This window comes from Poecilia reticulata, chromosome 20 (assembly GCF_904066995.2).
Source record: "Poecilia reticulata chromosome 20, P_reticulata-male-v2, whole genome shotgun sequence".
Lineage (NCBI taxonomy): Eukaryota > Metazoa > Chordata > Actinopteri > Cyprinodontiformes > Poeciliidae > Poecilia > Poecilia reticulata.
In genome coordinates, this window is record NC_088849.1 from 22019735 (window position 1) to 22036954 (window position 17220).

General features: G+C 36.9%; 2 protein-coding genes across 3 annotated transcripts; one reads left to right on the plus strand and one right to left on the minus strand.

Moving 5' to 3' along the window:
• The first annotated feature begins 7973 nt into the window (after positions 1-7973).
• On the plus strand, positions 7974-10280 carry ccl20b (chemokine (C-C motif) ligand 20b). The gene is made up of 4 exons (XM_008396463.3): positions 7974-8512; positions 8606-8708; positions 9686-9760; positions 9848-10280. Exons 1-4 carry the CDS (start codon positions 8431-8433, stop codon positions 9915-9917), a joined length of 330 nt encoding a protein of 109 aa, XP_008394685.1. The 5' UTR covers positions 7974-8430; the 3' UTR covers positions 9918-10280.
• Positions 10281-10969: 689 nt separating this feature from the next.
• LOC103456748 (uncharacterized) lies at positions 10970-16897 on the minus strand. 2 transcript variants are annotated; one of them, XM_008396462.3, is made up of 4 exons: positions 16711-16897; positions 14053-16614; positions 12111-12228; positions 10970-11767 (listed from the first exon to the last, which is right to left on the minus strand). In XM_008396462.3, the coding sequence occupies exons 2-4, from the start codon at positions 16610-16612 to the stop codon at positions 11527-11529; spliced, it is 2919 nt and encodes a 972-aa protein (XP_008394684.2). In that variant the 5' UTR covers positions 16613-16614; positions 16711-16897; the 3' UTR covers positions 10970-11526. The 2 variants fall into 2 exon arrangements, with proteins under 2 accessions (XP_008394684.2, XP_081457546.1); XM_081601420.1 differs by lacking the exon at positions 16711-16897 and having other exon boundaries at positions 14053-16684.
• Between the last annotated feature and the right edge of the window lie 323 nt (positions 16898-17220).

Here is a 17220-nt window from a genome sequence, read left to right on the forward strand (position 1 = left end):
CCACAGTTAGCCGGTAGCTAATTGCACACGATGCTGTAAAGGTATTTTTTTGGTTGAATACTACTTTTTTGTTTAATGTGATTTTTTTTTTTTGATTGAATAATTGTGAAACAAATCTAACTCCAAAGTTAGTTCTTGGTATTTCAGTAAATTCTGTATCGATTATTTGTAACTGTCATGTTTTTTCATAAGAAAACCATCAGCCTTGTGTATGTATGTATGTATGTATGTATGTATGTAAATTACAACAATTTTATATAAATACATTACAATTATTGCTCAATTACAATTTTTTCATTCTCTGCCCACCTCTGTGTGATACTAAGATAAATATCAGGGATAGTTACTGTAGTACTTACAGAGGAATTATCAAAACTAGCTTTGCTAACGTAGCTTTTAGCTGTTAGCTAAGACAGACATGTAGCTTACCTGTACTGCCAGCCGCCATAACCTTGTTATTTACGTCCTTTACAAAGCCGTTGAAACACTGATTGTGTGTATCCATGAGTTTCAGGCTGCAAAGCTGCTCCATGTTTACTAAGTAGTGAACTACGTCATGTTTGCTAAGTAGTGAACTACGTCATGTTTGCTAACTAGTGAACTACGTCATGTTTGCTAACTAGTGAACTACGTCATAGTCGGAAATAGGCGGCAGCTTGTCCACATTGTCTGACATGTTTCAATTATCTGTTTCATGCGGGTTGATCCCAGCTGCAGCAACTTTGTTGATGTATATTTCTCTTGTTGATGTATATGATCAAGAGAGTTAACATACTTTCTTTTTGTTGGTTCAGACCACGTGTCAAACCCAAGGCCCGGGGGCCAAATCTGGCCCGCCGTAGCTTTTTATGTGGCCCTCCAGACTCCAGATTACATCAATAAGTACCTCCAGTTTTTCACAAATACGCAAAATCCACACAAAATCAACAGATCCCCACATTGTTTCTGATTTTACTGGCATTTTTTCTCAAAACTGGCCAAAAACATTAATTTAACCTCACCTGAGGCCAAGGTATATATGTGACTGATACAGCAATTAACAAGAAGTCACATTTAACATCATATATTAGCGCAAATATCGTAAAAATTCCTAACAAATATTCCTATATTATCACTACAAAATCTATGATTTTGATTGCAAAAAAACACAAAAACAATCACCAAGTACTGGTTGGACTAATTAGTGTGAATTATCAATATAATTTCACTTTAAGAAACACTTATTGGATGAAACATCTATTTATTAATATTTTAACAATTTAATGGTTTTTATCAATATATTCTTGAACAACCGGCCCTTTGAGAACATTCAGATTTTCGATACGGCCCAAAATGAAAATGAGTTCGACACCGCTGGTTCAGACCAACAACACTGACTTTACTACCAAGATGGCGCGGATCACTTCTGGTTCATACTTGTGGGAACTATATATCCCACTTTCTAAGGTTTTTACAATAACAGCCGTGGATCCATCAGTGAAGAGGAACAGGTGCACCTTCTACGGAAAGAGAAACACCTAATGTAACATAAGATAGCACCCTAATCGTTTTATTTGTTGAATATAAGTCTTACTTGTCTGAAGAAGCACTTGAATGCAGGAATGATATGGGGCACCCGTGTGAAAGAGTACATTTCTATTCTTTTGTCACATTGATACATAAAACCACTTTATGGTCAAGGGATTTATTCAGTGAAAGTTGAATGGCTCTTTAAACTAAGACATAGTCCCTTTTTTTCCCAGTGACAAAAGCAGACGCCATTCTTTGTGCACAAAGCATCCGATCAATATCAAAGTAAATTTTTACCAGACTTCGCACCTGGTGTTATTTACACCAGAGTAAATGTGTAAGCTTGCATTGCATGTCCTGTTTTTATCGGTCATGAACTGAACTAGGAGTTGTTGCTCCCTGCTCTTTTTAAGTTTTGCTTTATAGTCATTGTTAAGTTTTTTTATGGCTGCATCATAAGAACGACTGGTTCCAAATGATGCAAGTACCACTTTCGATGCATTTGACTTGAGACAAATGCTCTCAAAAGCGCTCTAAAACTCTTTACCGATCCGGGAAATGCAAACTTAACCGTTTTTCCAGAAGGATGATCTGATTTTTTTGTTACTCTGAGTTGCATCACCAACAAGGAAAGCAAACTCAAATTCCAACGCTTGACATCTGAAATATTTTAATAACTATTTTTGGCAGCTGTGATATTTTTACCACCCAAAGATCTAAAAATAGATTTCAAAAGTATCTATAGACTTTCTCAAGAATCTTCGTCACGATAGCGTCAATGACATTTTAAAATGAAACAGTTGAAACAAAAGAATTGTTTATTTCCACATTCTTTAATGGGTGAAAAGAAAAACACACCTGGTTACAAACGTTTGTATAAATTATCCGAAAAGTCTGCCACACATTGTGAAATATACTTTGTGGAAGCACCTTTCAGTGTTTTTGAGGTACGTCTTTGAAAAATAGCTGAAGCGAACATCAATTATCAAGGTTTGCAACTGCTTGTCAATTGGATTGAGGTCTGAACTTTGACTGAGCCATTCTAACATGGATATGCTTTGATAAATATGCCTTGGTTGTGGTTGTTAAGGATCCTCTGCAGCTGAAGGGGGAACCTCAACCCTAGTTTAAGTCTTTTGCAGCTTCCAAAAGCTTTTCTTTAAGGATTCCCCTGTATTTGGTTCAATCTATCTTCCACAACTTTGCCAAACTCCCTCAGCATGTTTGCTTCGAGGTTAATGGCTTTATTTAACAGTGGCTTTTTTGTTGCCACTTTTCAATAAAAAGTGGATTTGTCGATTGCAGGACTAATTTTTACCATTTAGACATATTCTCTGCAGTTTATCTCAAATTACAGTGGCGCTCTTGAGTGTTTCTCACAATAGAGAGACATCGTTATGTGTGCAACGCTTTGCATTAGTATAAATCCCCATTGAAGTTTGTGCTTGCAGGGACAGGGAAGTCAGTATGGCAGGAAAAGCTTGTAGGGTCACATTTCCAGAGCTAAAAATAGACCCTGAATAAATAATGAACAAATAAAAGAAGTCTGTAAAGTTATAATAAATGAGACGGAAGGTAGCAAAAAAGGTGTAGCCGTAAATTAAAGAAAATCTTGCAGTCTTGATGTCTGATGACATTTATAGCAGATTATAATTGTATACCTCTGCAATAAAAATCATGCGTCAGAGCCTTCAGAGTTCAAGGATTCTCTAATCTAAAACTGGGACATTCCCTGTTTTTGCCCTTTGACAAAAAGCGTAATACTTTGTAAATGAAGTATTTGGATCAAAGTTAGTTTTTCTTGGCATAGTAACTGTATAACTCTGCATTCCAGATCTTGCACCAGAGTCTGTTTTTCCTGCCGTAAACTGAACTAGACATTGCTGCTTTTTCTAAATTTTGTTACATAATCGTCTTTAAGCTTTTTATAAACGCAGCGTTTGAACAACTTGGTTGCAGTATTTGGAACCATTTTGGATTTTAACATATTTAACTTGGGAGAAATCTGTCAGTACTTTTCTAAGCGCTTCACCCATCTGGGAAATGCAAACTGTTTTACTACAAGGCCGATCAAATTTCTTTTAGGACTCTGAGTTGCATCACCAACAAGGAAACAAACGTCACCATTGTAAACTCAAATTCCATGCTTGACCTTTGAGCGTTATCATCAATGAGTAACTTTTTTTGTCTGTGCTATTTTTAGCTTGTTGTTTGGTCACCTGTGGTCTAAAAATAGATTTCAAACCATGCTGCTTTTCACAGTTCGTAGTGACATCATGGGTACATTTCTCAGAGGCTATTAAAATACCTTGTTTGTTGTCCATTGACAAAAAGGTCACAATTTACGTTGCCTACAGGGAAACGGTCCTGTTTTGTAGTTTGAGTCAAAGGAAATGAGTGAAAGGTGAAGAAGGCCTTTTTGAAATGCGATATGTTTTCTGTAACATGTTGTGACACTGGTTTGTTTTTATGACGCTTGCATGCCGCTGCAATGTGAGTGCAAAGGTATACTGTAAAGGTATTGACAGCTACTGAACTTTGTTAAACTTTGACACGTTATAAGCACAAACTTTATTAAAACCCTTTAAAAGCAAACAGTATAACTTAACATTTGTTTTATTGAACTATTTTGCAAGGAAAACATCAGCTTGTTTTGGTGTTTGAAAAGGGCGCTGATTGTTATCTGCAGTATTTACGGATCCACCTGCACGCGATCCCAGTACCGGGTCTGTTGAGTTCAGCCTTCAGTAATTACAACCATTTTAAAGAGCTACGTATCAGAACTTGTCTGGTACACTGTAATCGGTGGTTTACTTTGGTTTCGATGCTCGGGTTTTCTAACACCCTGATTGGTTTCGTTAGATGTCTCTTTTTTCCTGATGTACGTTGCATCCATCTACCTGATTCGTCCATCGGTCTTCCTTGGCTTATTAAGGTATATTTTGTGTTGGAACTGTTGAAATGTGAGCATTTTTACAGGGAATCTCAAGTATTTGCAGATTTCTGCTATTTATGGGCGGTTCTGGTCTCTAACTCCTACAAATACCAGACGGTCGCTGTATCTGTTCTGAGTACTTTACAATAGTTTTTTGGTTGTTGGATTGAAAGTTTGCCACGATCAATTTGTGGTTTCTTATTTATTTTCTGTATCTTAGTTGTCATATCTTTGAAAGTTGCTGTATACACTCATAGCCATTCATGCATGTTTATCCTCTATTGACCTCAGTTTGTTTTTGAAATATCTTAATCTAATATAGTTTGAGGAATTTTAATATTAATAAGCAAAGATTGAAGAGCATAATGACAGCTGTTTTTCATCTCACATGATGTTCTTTCATAACATTTCCCAGGATATTGTGCTTGATATTCTTTGTCCTCTCAGGTAGGTATTGCAACACTCAGACGTCTCTGGGAAGTGCACAGGTACAATAGCTGGCAGTCATGTAGAAATGACATCAATGATTACCTCTCTAAAGGAGTGTTTTCTTAATAAAGTATTGGGAAAAAATGACTTTATAGACAATTAAAAGCTTGGCTTTACAACAAACGTAGTTCTACCAGATCAAGATTAACAAATATAGTGTAGAAATGCAGCCTTAGATGTGCAGTTCATTGTGTTTTTGCATGTTGGGTTTGTTTTTGAAGATGAAAAAACATCTGGTTACGGTTGAGCGAACACAACTTTACATTAGGAGGGTGTTTTATTTTGCTTTTGCCTTTAAACTATTTTTATTCTCTGGATTTGCTTTACAAAAACAACCAAAGGAGTTAATCAGAAGGTAATAGTCGAATTCTATGTTAGACTATTATCTGACAAAACAGGAAAATATGGAGTGAATTTGCCATAATTTGGCAAATTCACTCCATATGAGTGAATTAGGTATGAATCCCCAAGATCGGCCCGATTAGGATAGTTGGGGACTTTCTACATCAACATTCACAAAACAAAATACTTTTTTAAGTGTCACACAGATCATAAAAGAAAAAAAAAGTTTACTGCTTTTCCTGATAATCTATGAATAAAACCTTCATGTTTTTTTTGAGAGAATAAATTTTTATTTGATGTTTTTTTTTCTATTTTTGTTGTTGAACGCCCTTTATGGAAACTGAAAAAGCCGACAAAAGCGACTGTGTGCACAAGGTCACTGGTGTTGGCATGCACTGTGCACATGAAAAAAGGAAATTCCACTCCCAGACGAACCAGGAAGAAGATTACTGAGTGACTATTTTTTGGGAAGTGTTGTTGGGGGGAAAAGTGCAGAGGAGGCTGAATGTTTGGGTCTGTGTTGTATTCACAGCGTTTCGCTTTTTCCGCATTTTATGTTATGGCCTCATTCCAAATTGTATTGATCTCATTCCTTAAAAACATAAATGCCCAAATACTACAATTTGGATTTTTATTTTATGTTTTGCAAATTTACTAAAAGTAGAAAAAAAAACAAGAATTCACATTCACATAAGTATTCAAACCTTCGCAGATCAGTAGCTACGTTTCCTTTAGCCGTAAAATTGCGCTAATGTAATAAACGTGCTAATTTTGGAAAAAAACTCAAATTTTTGATAAAAAGCTTTTGCACTGAGGTGGGATGTTGCAAAATTACAATGGAAACACTTTTTTTGCATCACACAAGTCACGTAATCAACAGCCGGATGTTACTACTGCTGGAAACATTGAAGAAGACAACAGGAAGTGGTACTCACAACATCTCAAAGTTCATAAAAAGTTGCATGTCATTTGAATGTGTCGAATCCATAGCGCTAAAGTAAAATGGCCGACTACAATTTCCCCAAACGCTTCAGACGTAGCCGCTCCCAAGTAGGCGGGTTTGTCGCTCCGACTCTGAAGACTGATAGATGATGAGCGCTCGCGCCATCGCTGAATTATAAATGTTTACATTCATCGCCTCCATGATTTTAACGGCATTCCTAATGGGATCGCAGCTAGTGACCACACAATTGTGCAATTTGACATTTTGAAAGTAAATTTGTTTAATAGAAACACAATTTTGAAACACTTTTTCGCATTACATGAGTCACATGATCAACAACCAGATGTTACTACTGGCAGAAACCACAAAGAAGACAACAGGAAGTAGTTGGAGGATTATGGCTCGTCGTGATTTTTAGTGACTTATTGCGTGAACAAACTTATTCCCATGTGATTATATTTCATATTTAATGGAAATTGAGTTTTTTCAACAAAGATTCTGCGTACATTTGTAATGGAAACGCAGTTACTGTTTCCACAGATCATCCCTGAGATTTTTAGTTAAGATTCATCTCAGGTAAATTAAGTTGACTGAACCAACCAACTGTCAGTCCAAGGGATGTTTTCTGTTAAATACCAAATCCTCATGTCATGTCGCCAGGAAAAGAGCAACATTAACTGTAATTCAATTAAATTTCTTTAGAAAGAGGAAGAAAATACAGTAACAGGAGGGGGAAAGTTTTTTAATATGAACTGTTTATCTTTATTCCCTTCCAATAAAACATACAGTAATAGCATGATGGGGTAGGGGGGTTTTCTACATGGGAGTATATCTGAAGTTTAATCAACCAAAGCCTCCAATCTTTGAGTTGATAATGGGGGATTTTTTTTTCTAAATTTAGTAACTGCCCAGAAAAATTCCCCTGCAGTAATGTCAGCACTGATAGAAAACACTTTACAGAATCTGTAATTTGTGAACATATTTGTAAGACTCATTCAAACTGAGGTTACATGTTCAGTTAAGCACCAAATTATTCAGATTCAGGTTTAAAGTGATGGTTTAGTTTCATGTTTGGACCGGTACTAATGGAGCGGCGCAGTGAGAGACTCCCACTGTGTGGAGAATCTGTGGAGGAAGCAAGATATGACAGTGATGTCAAGGAGTCCTTCCATCCTCAAAGAGTTTTCAAAATAGTATCGAAATAACTGCAAAAATATGCAAAACAAACAAACAAATAAACTGCTGAGCAGCTACAAAGAGGATTGGATTTCTGTAATAAGTGAAGATTTTCCCACTTATTTCTAAATTAAATGTAAACAAAAGACTTGATTAATGTAAATTATTATTGTGACATCTTTGTGCTACAGTCCAGACATCATATGACCTGCATATTGATGTTTTCTTTGATTTTTATCACTTTTTGTGAAATCCTGCATTGAAAATCCATTTATCTTAAATTCAAAATTACCGTTTTATGAAAGGAAACATATTTTTAGGTTTCCCTCCACTGCAAAAACACAAAATACTACCTACTATTTTAGGTGTAGTTTAGTTCTTATAGTTTAGTTCTTATTGTAGTTCTTATTTTAGGGGCACTTAGTGCCCCTAAAATAAGACGAAACAAGTAACTTTTCATCAAGATATAAGAGCTTTTTTCAAGTAAATAATCCTTTAATATTGTTAAAATATGTAGCAAGAGATTTTCCTATGTAAAAAATGAAATAATCCACCAGTGGAACCAGGACTTTTTCATCAATATTAAAGTATTGATCTAAAACAAACTCATCTGTCTTTCTAAAATGTCACCAATAAGTTAGTTTTATCTTATTTCAAGTGTGCTAAGACATTTGCACAAGAAACTACACCAAAAATAGTTAATATTTTGTGTTTTTGCATTAGCGTTGATTCAAACTTCTCCATCCTGAACTCCATGCTGCAGTGCAACACTCGTCCATGCAGTGAATTATTAGTTAGTTGTTTGTTCAGCTGATTCCAGCCAGGTGAAATTTCCAGACTTTCTGTCAATCATTTCCTGGTTTTATACTGAAGAAAAGCACATGGTCTCACCTCACCCAGCCCACCTGGGAAGTCCCACTGCCGGCTTCATAGGCCTATTTAAAGGAGGGATCGCTGCACCTGATGTGTAGCAATCACCGAATCCCTTCAGACCTGTCGCGCCTCTGCAGCTTCATTCACACTCGACAGACTGAGAATGGAGAGCAACAAGGCGTGTCTCTTTGCAGCGCTGTGCGCTTTCCTCATTGTTTGCAGCTTCGTCTGCAGCTCAGATTCAGGTGAGTGAGTCGGATCGGTGGAAGCGCCAATGAGTTTGAGGTGGATATTTACAGAAAATGTGATTCATTAATGGTTGATTTTTCTGTTTGCAGCGAGCTGCTGCACGAGATACACCAAAAAGAAGCTGTCCTGCCTTCCGGTGAAGAGCTACAGCGTCCAGACCATCCAGGGCTCCTGTGACATCTCTGCCATCATGTGAGTTTGAACGATACTATTAAAAAAAATGAAATGTTATGTGAGTTTGTGGAGCTGCTAAAGGAAAAACAAAGAGTCTCTTTTTAATAACATGCACAATTAAGGGACAGTTATTGCTGCTATTTTTACCTTACAGAGGCAAAAATAGCTGCAATAACTTAATTTTCTGCACAGTGCATGTTAGGTACAGGGTGGTAGCCCAGGGTGCCAATTTTTGGGGGTAGCCCACAGATCTATTTATTTTTTCTTTTCTCTTTTTTTATGAATGCATGCACTTTACAAGTAGTAGAATTTTAGGATTTTTATGTTTGTGAAACAACACTCAGGTAGTTGAAAATTGTCAAATTAGACACATTTTTGAAGGGAACAACATTGATCTTCTGACCTAGAGATGTATTAAACCAAGGATGTCCAAAATGTGGCGCAAGGGCCATTTGTGCCCTGTGAACAGATTTTGAGCAGCCCACTATTCAAGAATGATATAAAAGTTTATTTATTTTTTTTTTTTTTAATTGGGTCAGAATTATTCCACACAAATTAAAATCTTAGAAATGTTGATTTATTTCCCAGGCTTTTTGTATCACATCTATCTAGCAAGTATTGATCCACCCAGATCAACGATTAATGAATTTATTAAGTTTTGCTTTATGCATAAACATGTTTTAACCAAAAATTCACCAGACACAGACACACACCTGAAAGTTTTATAAGTATTTTTTTATTGAAAGAGCCTGATTTGGTAAAAAAAAAAAATAAATGGCCTAATTTTGTTACTTTTTGTTGCTTATATGAGTTATCATCATTTTGGTGTTTAAAATACCAACATTACCACTTAACTTCATATTTTGGTCCATCTGATGGTGTAATTTTTAGATACTAAAATATGCTGAGGTCGCGCTCCTCTTCGTTTTCGGGAACTCTGCCCTCCTCTGGATTTCAGGAGCAACTGCTCATGCACGTTTGCTCTCGTCTTGCAGTTTCCACGTCAACAGGAGGTTCGTGTGCGCCGACCCAACGAAGCCGTGGACCGCGAGGGCCGTGAAGTGCTTGGAGTGAGTATTTTTCACGCTGCTCTTCACGGGCTTCGTCTTCCGGCTCTCGCAGCCTCTGACTGATCAAATCTGTGTTGCTGTTTGCAGTGAGAGACGGAAGAAGAGAGTTAATGAAGTCCTGATGGGGAAACTGAGCAATGACAGCAAAACTCAGTAACTTGGAGACAAAATGGCTGGAAAAAGAAGAGAAAATGTGTTTAAGGTTCTCTAAAAGTCTTGCTGAATGGTGACGGATTCAATGCTTTTCTGTGACTTTTTTTATATCTCTTCTGTTTTATAAACAGGAATGTGTAGTATTAATAATACCACATCTGTAGCTGTTCTGATAATGGGAAAATAACCTGTATGTTTGTTTTTTAAACAATAAATTGAACTAAGATAACTACATTTATAGTGGTTGAAATAAATAGACGCAACTTTTTATTTGCTGTTTATTTGAAATGCATCTTATTTGTTAGATTTTAACAAATACATTTTTAAATGGTGTTAAAATATGTCTAATAAAGCTGGAAAAACATCATTCTGTATATTTGATTTTATTTCAAACATGTAATTATGAACATCCTGTTTGGTTTCTACACTTTAAATATTTTAAATAACTCAAATTCATAAAAGATATATCTATAATTATCTTTTTTTTCATATACAATAAAAGGAAGCAAAAATTGTTTTCACCAACATAAAGACTGTAGGAGGTTTCTTCTGTGCACAATTAAATAACATGCATATAAAATGTTTATCTTAGATGTGGATAACTGTTTAAAGATAAGTTAAATTAAAAAATTTGATATAAAAGTTTAAATTTGCTCCTCATCCAAAGAAAACAAAACTCGCATTTCAATTTAAAATGTTGCATTTTACAACAAAGTTTAAATAACCGCTTTTTAATGTTTTTAAATGCAGATAGGTAAGTAAAAATATTCTACATTTTGTCTTTCAAAAAGTTTTAATTTGCTGTGCAAAATCACTAATCATAAATAAATAAAAGGTTTTCCCTCCTTCAGAAAGTGGAGATAGTTTAAAATCATCTCTGTTCACTTGAGGAAGTAAAAGTTATTTAAAGAGTTTAAGAGTCGGGACTTTTTCATCTAAATCAAAATGTGCCGAATGTTCAGTTTTCATAGTTTTGCTTTTAGTCTGAGTTATTTATATTTGTAAAAAAAAAATAAATAAAAAAAGCTGCAATTTTGTGTTTCTGCATTGCTGATTTATTTTACTTAAATTTAATAAAAATGTTTAGTTTTTCCCAGATAATTTGTAAACAAATAATCATATAATGCTTTAGTAAGTAATGTGTGGTGAATTGCTTACAGAAATAAATTAAGTTTATTTTCTCACTTTTTGTTTTTATTAAACATTACCAAGAGGTAAAAACATTTAGAAAATATCTAAACTGGAAACACAGTAAGAGAGCAGCAGAAATGGAAACAGGATCTGACAAAAAGTCTGTCAGGTATAGAACCGCAGGTGAAATTTACTGGAAAAATTACTTTTACTGGTATAAAATCATAAAAATAGAAACACAGAACCTTAAGATCAACATTACAAAAACCAATATTTATCAAATCATGCTAAAGAAAAATATGAAATCGTAGTAAAGTTTCCAGAGCTGTTCTACAATGCTCTGGAAACTTTTAAAAGCATGTTTTTCAACTCATACTACAGTATCTTTTAGTTGATGAAGACAAAATTAAATCCTTCACACGTTGCAGGAAGTAATTCCAGATCATCCAGAAGGAAGTTGTTAGTTGGGCTCTTCCTTCTTCTCAATGCGTTTCTATCACAGCGAGCTGAAGTTTCTCCTCATTTGGATCGTTTCCGGTCTGCAGAGCCTTCCTCAGGTTTTCCCAGAACACCTCTGGGTGGTTTGCGGCGCGCGGCCAGCTCAGGTAGGTCTGCTTCTTCAGCAGCTTCCTCATTCGGTGGAAAGGAGACAGCAGGTAGGTGGGAATGTCTTCCAGGAAGACCAGGATCAGCACATCCTTCTGCTCGTCAAAGAGACGGAAACTGAGGAGGCCAGAAGGAGAGAAAACAGCTTTAGGACAACAGTGTTGATTTTAGGGTTGTTGGTAATCATTTACAGCATGATTATGTTTTAAACGACTACTAACATAATCATTAACAACAGCCCTAATTGACACTAAATGAAAACTGACGTCATTATCTTTGGACCTAACGAGGAACGATCTAAAGTCTGGGTGTAGTGATGGAGTCAGATGGACTCTGAACCTTCATAGTCACATAAAGACAGTTCAAAATCAGCCTTTCCTGCCATATGCTGGAAATGAAGAACATTCCAGGATATAAAGGCGGTAAATACTATCAGACAGCTCTGTTCTCTTTTGCTTACCTGGCTGTCTGGACCTCCCTGGAGCACCACTCGCTCCTGAGGTATCGGCGGCTGATCACACAGATCGTCTTCCTGCTGCTATAGATGGCATCTGTGATGTTGTCAATGATGGGCTTCCCTGCAGAGGAGAACAACAAACCGCAGAGGTTTCCAAGGATTCATCATGACTACTTTCAAATGGTTCAGCTAATATACAACAGCGACACCCTCTGGAGAACTAGTGACATTACAACACTCACTGGTAAAAACTACCTGGGAATTTATACCAGCCTTTCCTGCCATATGCTAATAGGTTGCTTGAACTGTTGTCAGTGACACTAGTTGGAGTCTGACATGAGAGAGCCGAGGCTCATAGAGCTGCACCACTGGGAGGAGGAGCTGTGGGAAAAAAGAAATGACGAACTGGACCGACAGCTTGAAGCTTTGGGGGCAGAAACAGCATCTCTGGGATCATGTTGAGAAAATAAAACCAAATTCAAAGATGTCTGTTTCAGCCAAGGGGAAACAAAGGTCTTTCTTGAACTGCAAAATATTTCAGCTTGTCTAAATAAAAAGCATGGAGGAGATGTCCTGCATACGAGTCCGAAAAGAGCATTCGAAACAACCAAAAGATATATTAGGTGATGAAGATGAGATTGCTATACATGTGACAAAAGTACTCAATGAATCCGCATCTGAACTGGGTGACGGTTCGTCTCTTAACAGCTCTGCCAAAAAGGTGCCTCTTCTGATGTGAACACGAGTTAAAACAGTTTTACCATAATGTGAAGTACAGAGACCCTTGCAGAAGAAATTATAATACCCAGTCAATCTTGGAAAGGTTCCAGAGTTTGAGCTATCATTAACTTTTACACTTTGTGTTTATTCTGTTAAGCAGTTAATTTTCTTGTCTTCGGAGTTGTGGTCTTTAGTTTCAGATTTTATAATTTGCTGTTTCCTGTTTTATTTTTGGTCAATGTGGACTTTCTCCTTTGAGTTTGCTTTACTTCCTGTTTTCGTCCCTCTAAGGTTGACTTATCTTGAGCGTTGTGATTGTACCGTTGGGTGTTTTGGGTCTCTGTACTCTGCACTCTCAACATCTCACCTAATTAGTCTCCCCACTTGTCTCTTGTTATTTCACTCTCTGCTGTTGTCTTGTCATTTTTTCATGCTCCTGCTTTCCAGTCTCTGTTTTTCCTGTAGGTCCTGGACATGTCTTTGTCCCAAGAATGCAAATCCAGCTATTCAAAGCATCCCCAGCAACCTGTACTTTTGCAAGACCCTCCACAGTATTCATTATAGGGGATATATGCATAAACTTTCTCCAGATCCAGAAAATTCAGGTGGACTCCACCAAACTCCCATGACACTTAAGCAACTCCTCAGGTCTAAAGATCTGGTCACCTTTTCTGTCATTGGAAGGAAAATAACAGTGGTCCCGCCTGAATCTGAGAGTTTACAGATGATCAAGGCCTTTTCTATTTGTAATGTAGTGGTACTTGAGGGAAAAAATATCATTTGTGTGTCAAGGTAAGTGATGATCCAGTTTGAAGATATATGGTACACATGGAGACCAACAGGGGGTAGGTAAATGGCAACCATGTTAACAAGAAGATCAAACGGTATGTGAATTTTAAAGCATGCAAAGGAGACCTCAGACAATTTCAAAGGGTCTCAGTTTTGGTTTATCGATCTGTTTTTGTGTTCAAGTAGCCTAATTACTCAACATATGGATTGTAAAGTATTGTCAAATACGAACCCATTGAGTACACAAGTAAATCCTCAAATGTAGAATGGTAACACTGACATTTAGCAGATTGCACAAGGTAGGTTTTATGTTCAAATACTGCCAGATTCTAGCATTCAACCTCTTTAACATCTACTCTTCCTTGGACCTGAGCAACTGAACCAGAGTTTCATGCAAATGTAAAGACTTTTCAGTATGATGTAGAAAGGGTCTTACCTGGTTCAAAGTCTCGATGGTGCAGACACAGCCTCCAGCCCTGCTCTCCTTCCAATTTGGGTAACAGTTCACCAATCACCCAAGGCTCATCACTGGAGTTGTAGGAGATAAAGGCGTCATACTGATGAGGAGCCTCCTTATTTTTGTACTTTGAGTCAAAGAGCCAAGCCCAGAATAGGTAATAGGCAGTGTAAAGTTGGGACCTCATGAAATGGTAACTGAAGGACATAACCATAACAAAAAGAACCATGCATGTTGTGGACACAAAGCAGATGAAACCCTTATCCTGTAAGCAGGATGTGAAGTCGAAATCCAAAAGCTTTTTGCCTTTGAAGTCATCCGGATAGTTGCAAGAATAGTTATACACATCAATAACCTGTGTTTGTGTATTTGCTATTGTCCAGTTTAGGAACCAGGCATTGTCACAATCACAGGAGAAACTAATATATGTAAAGTCAACACACAGGAGCGATGGAAGCGACTTGATTACATCTTCAGTGATGACTGAGTATTGGTTGTGTCTTCCCTCCAGGAACTCCAGCTTGGTCAGGTTGGCATCTATGAAGAAATCTAATGACTGAAGGCCTGTTCGCTGTATGTAGAGGTTTTTAAGGTTTTGAATTGGGGCAAACAGTTCTGAAGAAAGAGTCCTCAAGTCATTTGACCCAAGGTGAAGATTTTCAAGCTTTGGGGTGTATTTAAATGTGTTTTTATCAATGTAGTTAATATTAATTTTTTTGGCATAGAAACTCAAAAGGTTGTTTAAACCTTGCAGGAAATTTGCAGGCAGACAGGACTTTCCAGAAGAGTGCTGACCAATAATAGACAACTCCTCCAAACGGGACAGATTAGAAAATGGTGGATGTATCAGAGGTTGACAGTCAAAATATTTAATGTGATTAGAAGATAGATCCAATCTTCTTAGGTTAATCAGAGCATTGAAAGAACCTGACTTTAAGGCCTGTCTTGTGATACTGTTTGTCTGCAAGCAGACAACAGTGAGATTTGTCAGCCCAACAAAACTGTCTTTATGAAGTTCCTTCATTTGATTTTGATGTAACGATAAGTTAAGGAGAGATCGCAAGCCCCCAAATTCCTTTGGTAAAATTTTAGTAAGTTTATTTCCATTCAAATACAGACGTTTAAGGTTTGGAAGATGATTTTCAAAAGATCCATTTAAATGTGCTATCTGGTTGGATTGTAATTTGAGAGCTTGGAGTCGTAGCAAATCCTTGAAAGCACATTTGTTCAGAGCTGTGATTGAGTTATTCTTCAAGCTTAGTTCCTTAAGCATCGTCTTATTGGAGAAATCTTGGCATGTGATTGAGCGGATATTGTTGCTGTCTAGATCAAGCTCAGAAAGATTTTCTAGATTCCTTGTTGCGTTTGGAACAGATGAAAGTTTATTTCTACTCAGATCCAAAATCCTTAAACCTTTTAGCGCAGTGAAGGCATTTTCTTGGATAATTTCTATATAGTTATCTGCTAAATCTAACTCAGTCAGATGGACACATGATTTGAATAAATCTGAATGGATCATCTTGAGCTTATTGCGTCGCAAATGCAATTTGGACATTGTTGGGATGGAGCAGGAAATGTTGATGAGTTGACTTTGGTTGCGTTTCATGCTGTTCATCCGCAGAAAGGTGAGTGATGAGTTTACAGCTTTAAATAATTCTGTCATATCATCAAGAGACATAATCAAACCAGTGATGTCAAGACTGGACACTGTGCTCAGGAAAGTGTGGTTTTTCAGGTTCCACCTCATTGGTTTGTTGCCGTAAGGATTGCCAATTTTCAGACAGGTGAGATTTTGGAAGACATCAGCAGTGATCCTAAAGTCTTCCAAAGGATTAAAAGTCAAATCAAGTCTGCAAAGACTGAGCGAATTGTTGGTAAGTTCCCATGAATGAAAGGTTTTTAAACTATTTCCTCTTAGCACCAACTCTTGTAGCTGTGGCATATGCTGCAATATGAGATGGACATCTGTGATCTGATTCAGTTTGTTGTAAGAAATATCCAAGACTTTTAGTTTCCTCAAAGACTGGAAAGATGTGGACGACACAACTTTTATCTGGTTATGATTAATTCGTAACTCGGTGAGGTTGCTCAACCCATCAAAAACTCTTTCCTCCAGTTTAATAACTTTATTGTTGTTAAGATTTAACTTCTGGAGGGAAGTCAGAGTGGCAAAAGCGGCGCTGTCGATATGTAAAATCTTGTTGCGATTCATTTCCAAGTACACTAGAAGAGGTAAGGGTGTAAAATCTGAAGATCGTATTTTTGTCAACCTGTTTACAGAAAGGTCAAAGCCGGTAACGGTCGGAGGAATATCCTGAGGAATAGTAGTCAGTCGTTTCTCTACACACACAGCTATAGTCTTGCTCAGGCTGCAGCTCTTCAGTGAAAATCCACTGCCAGGAACAGCAGAACAAATCAGAAACATCAAGAGGAAAACCATGCTGCATTTGGAACATCTTAAATGTCTTTTTGATCCAGCTATGTCCTCTGATCCCATTTTGTAATCTTCATCAAATCCTCTGGATGAGTTTATCTGCATCCCTGAAAAGTCAGTAACCAGACGAGTGTATAAAATACAAAGGTTTGCAACATTTTTAGAAGTTTTTTGTATTAAAATATAGATTTTCAGACACTTACTTTTGCTATTAAGAAACGCTCACATATCAGCGATCTTCACAAAACGTTGTGCCAACTCATCGGCTGAAAAAGTCAGTTCTGCAACTGTAGAGTTAGTGTGAGACAATCTAGCTAAGTTTAGAAACAGATCATCTTTCTGCGAATCACTGAGGAAAAGGAAGTTGCCTTCAGCAATAGAAGAAGGGTAATTTTGGTTGCTGCTCATTTAAGATCTGTAATACAGTAACCCTATCAATGTCAGTGTTTTTAAGAAAACTATTTGTTTGCAACACGTATTTTAGAAACTGTTGCATTTCTGTTTACTGTTGCTTCTGTATTAGACAAAGATGGACAGAGTACCAAGAACAATGTCCTCAAGTAAGAATACTTACATTTTTCTAATTCAAGTAGAAGTTATGACTCTGGTAAGAGTGAAAAAGTTTCTGTAACTTGGTAGAAAACTCAAGTATTGAGTAATTGATCAAAACATCTGATTTAATATTTTACAATGATGTCATCAGACAGACAAAC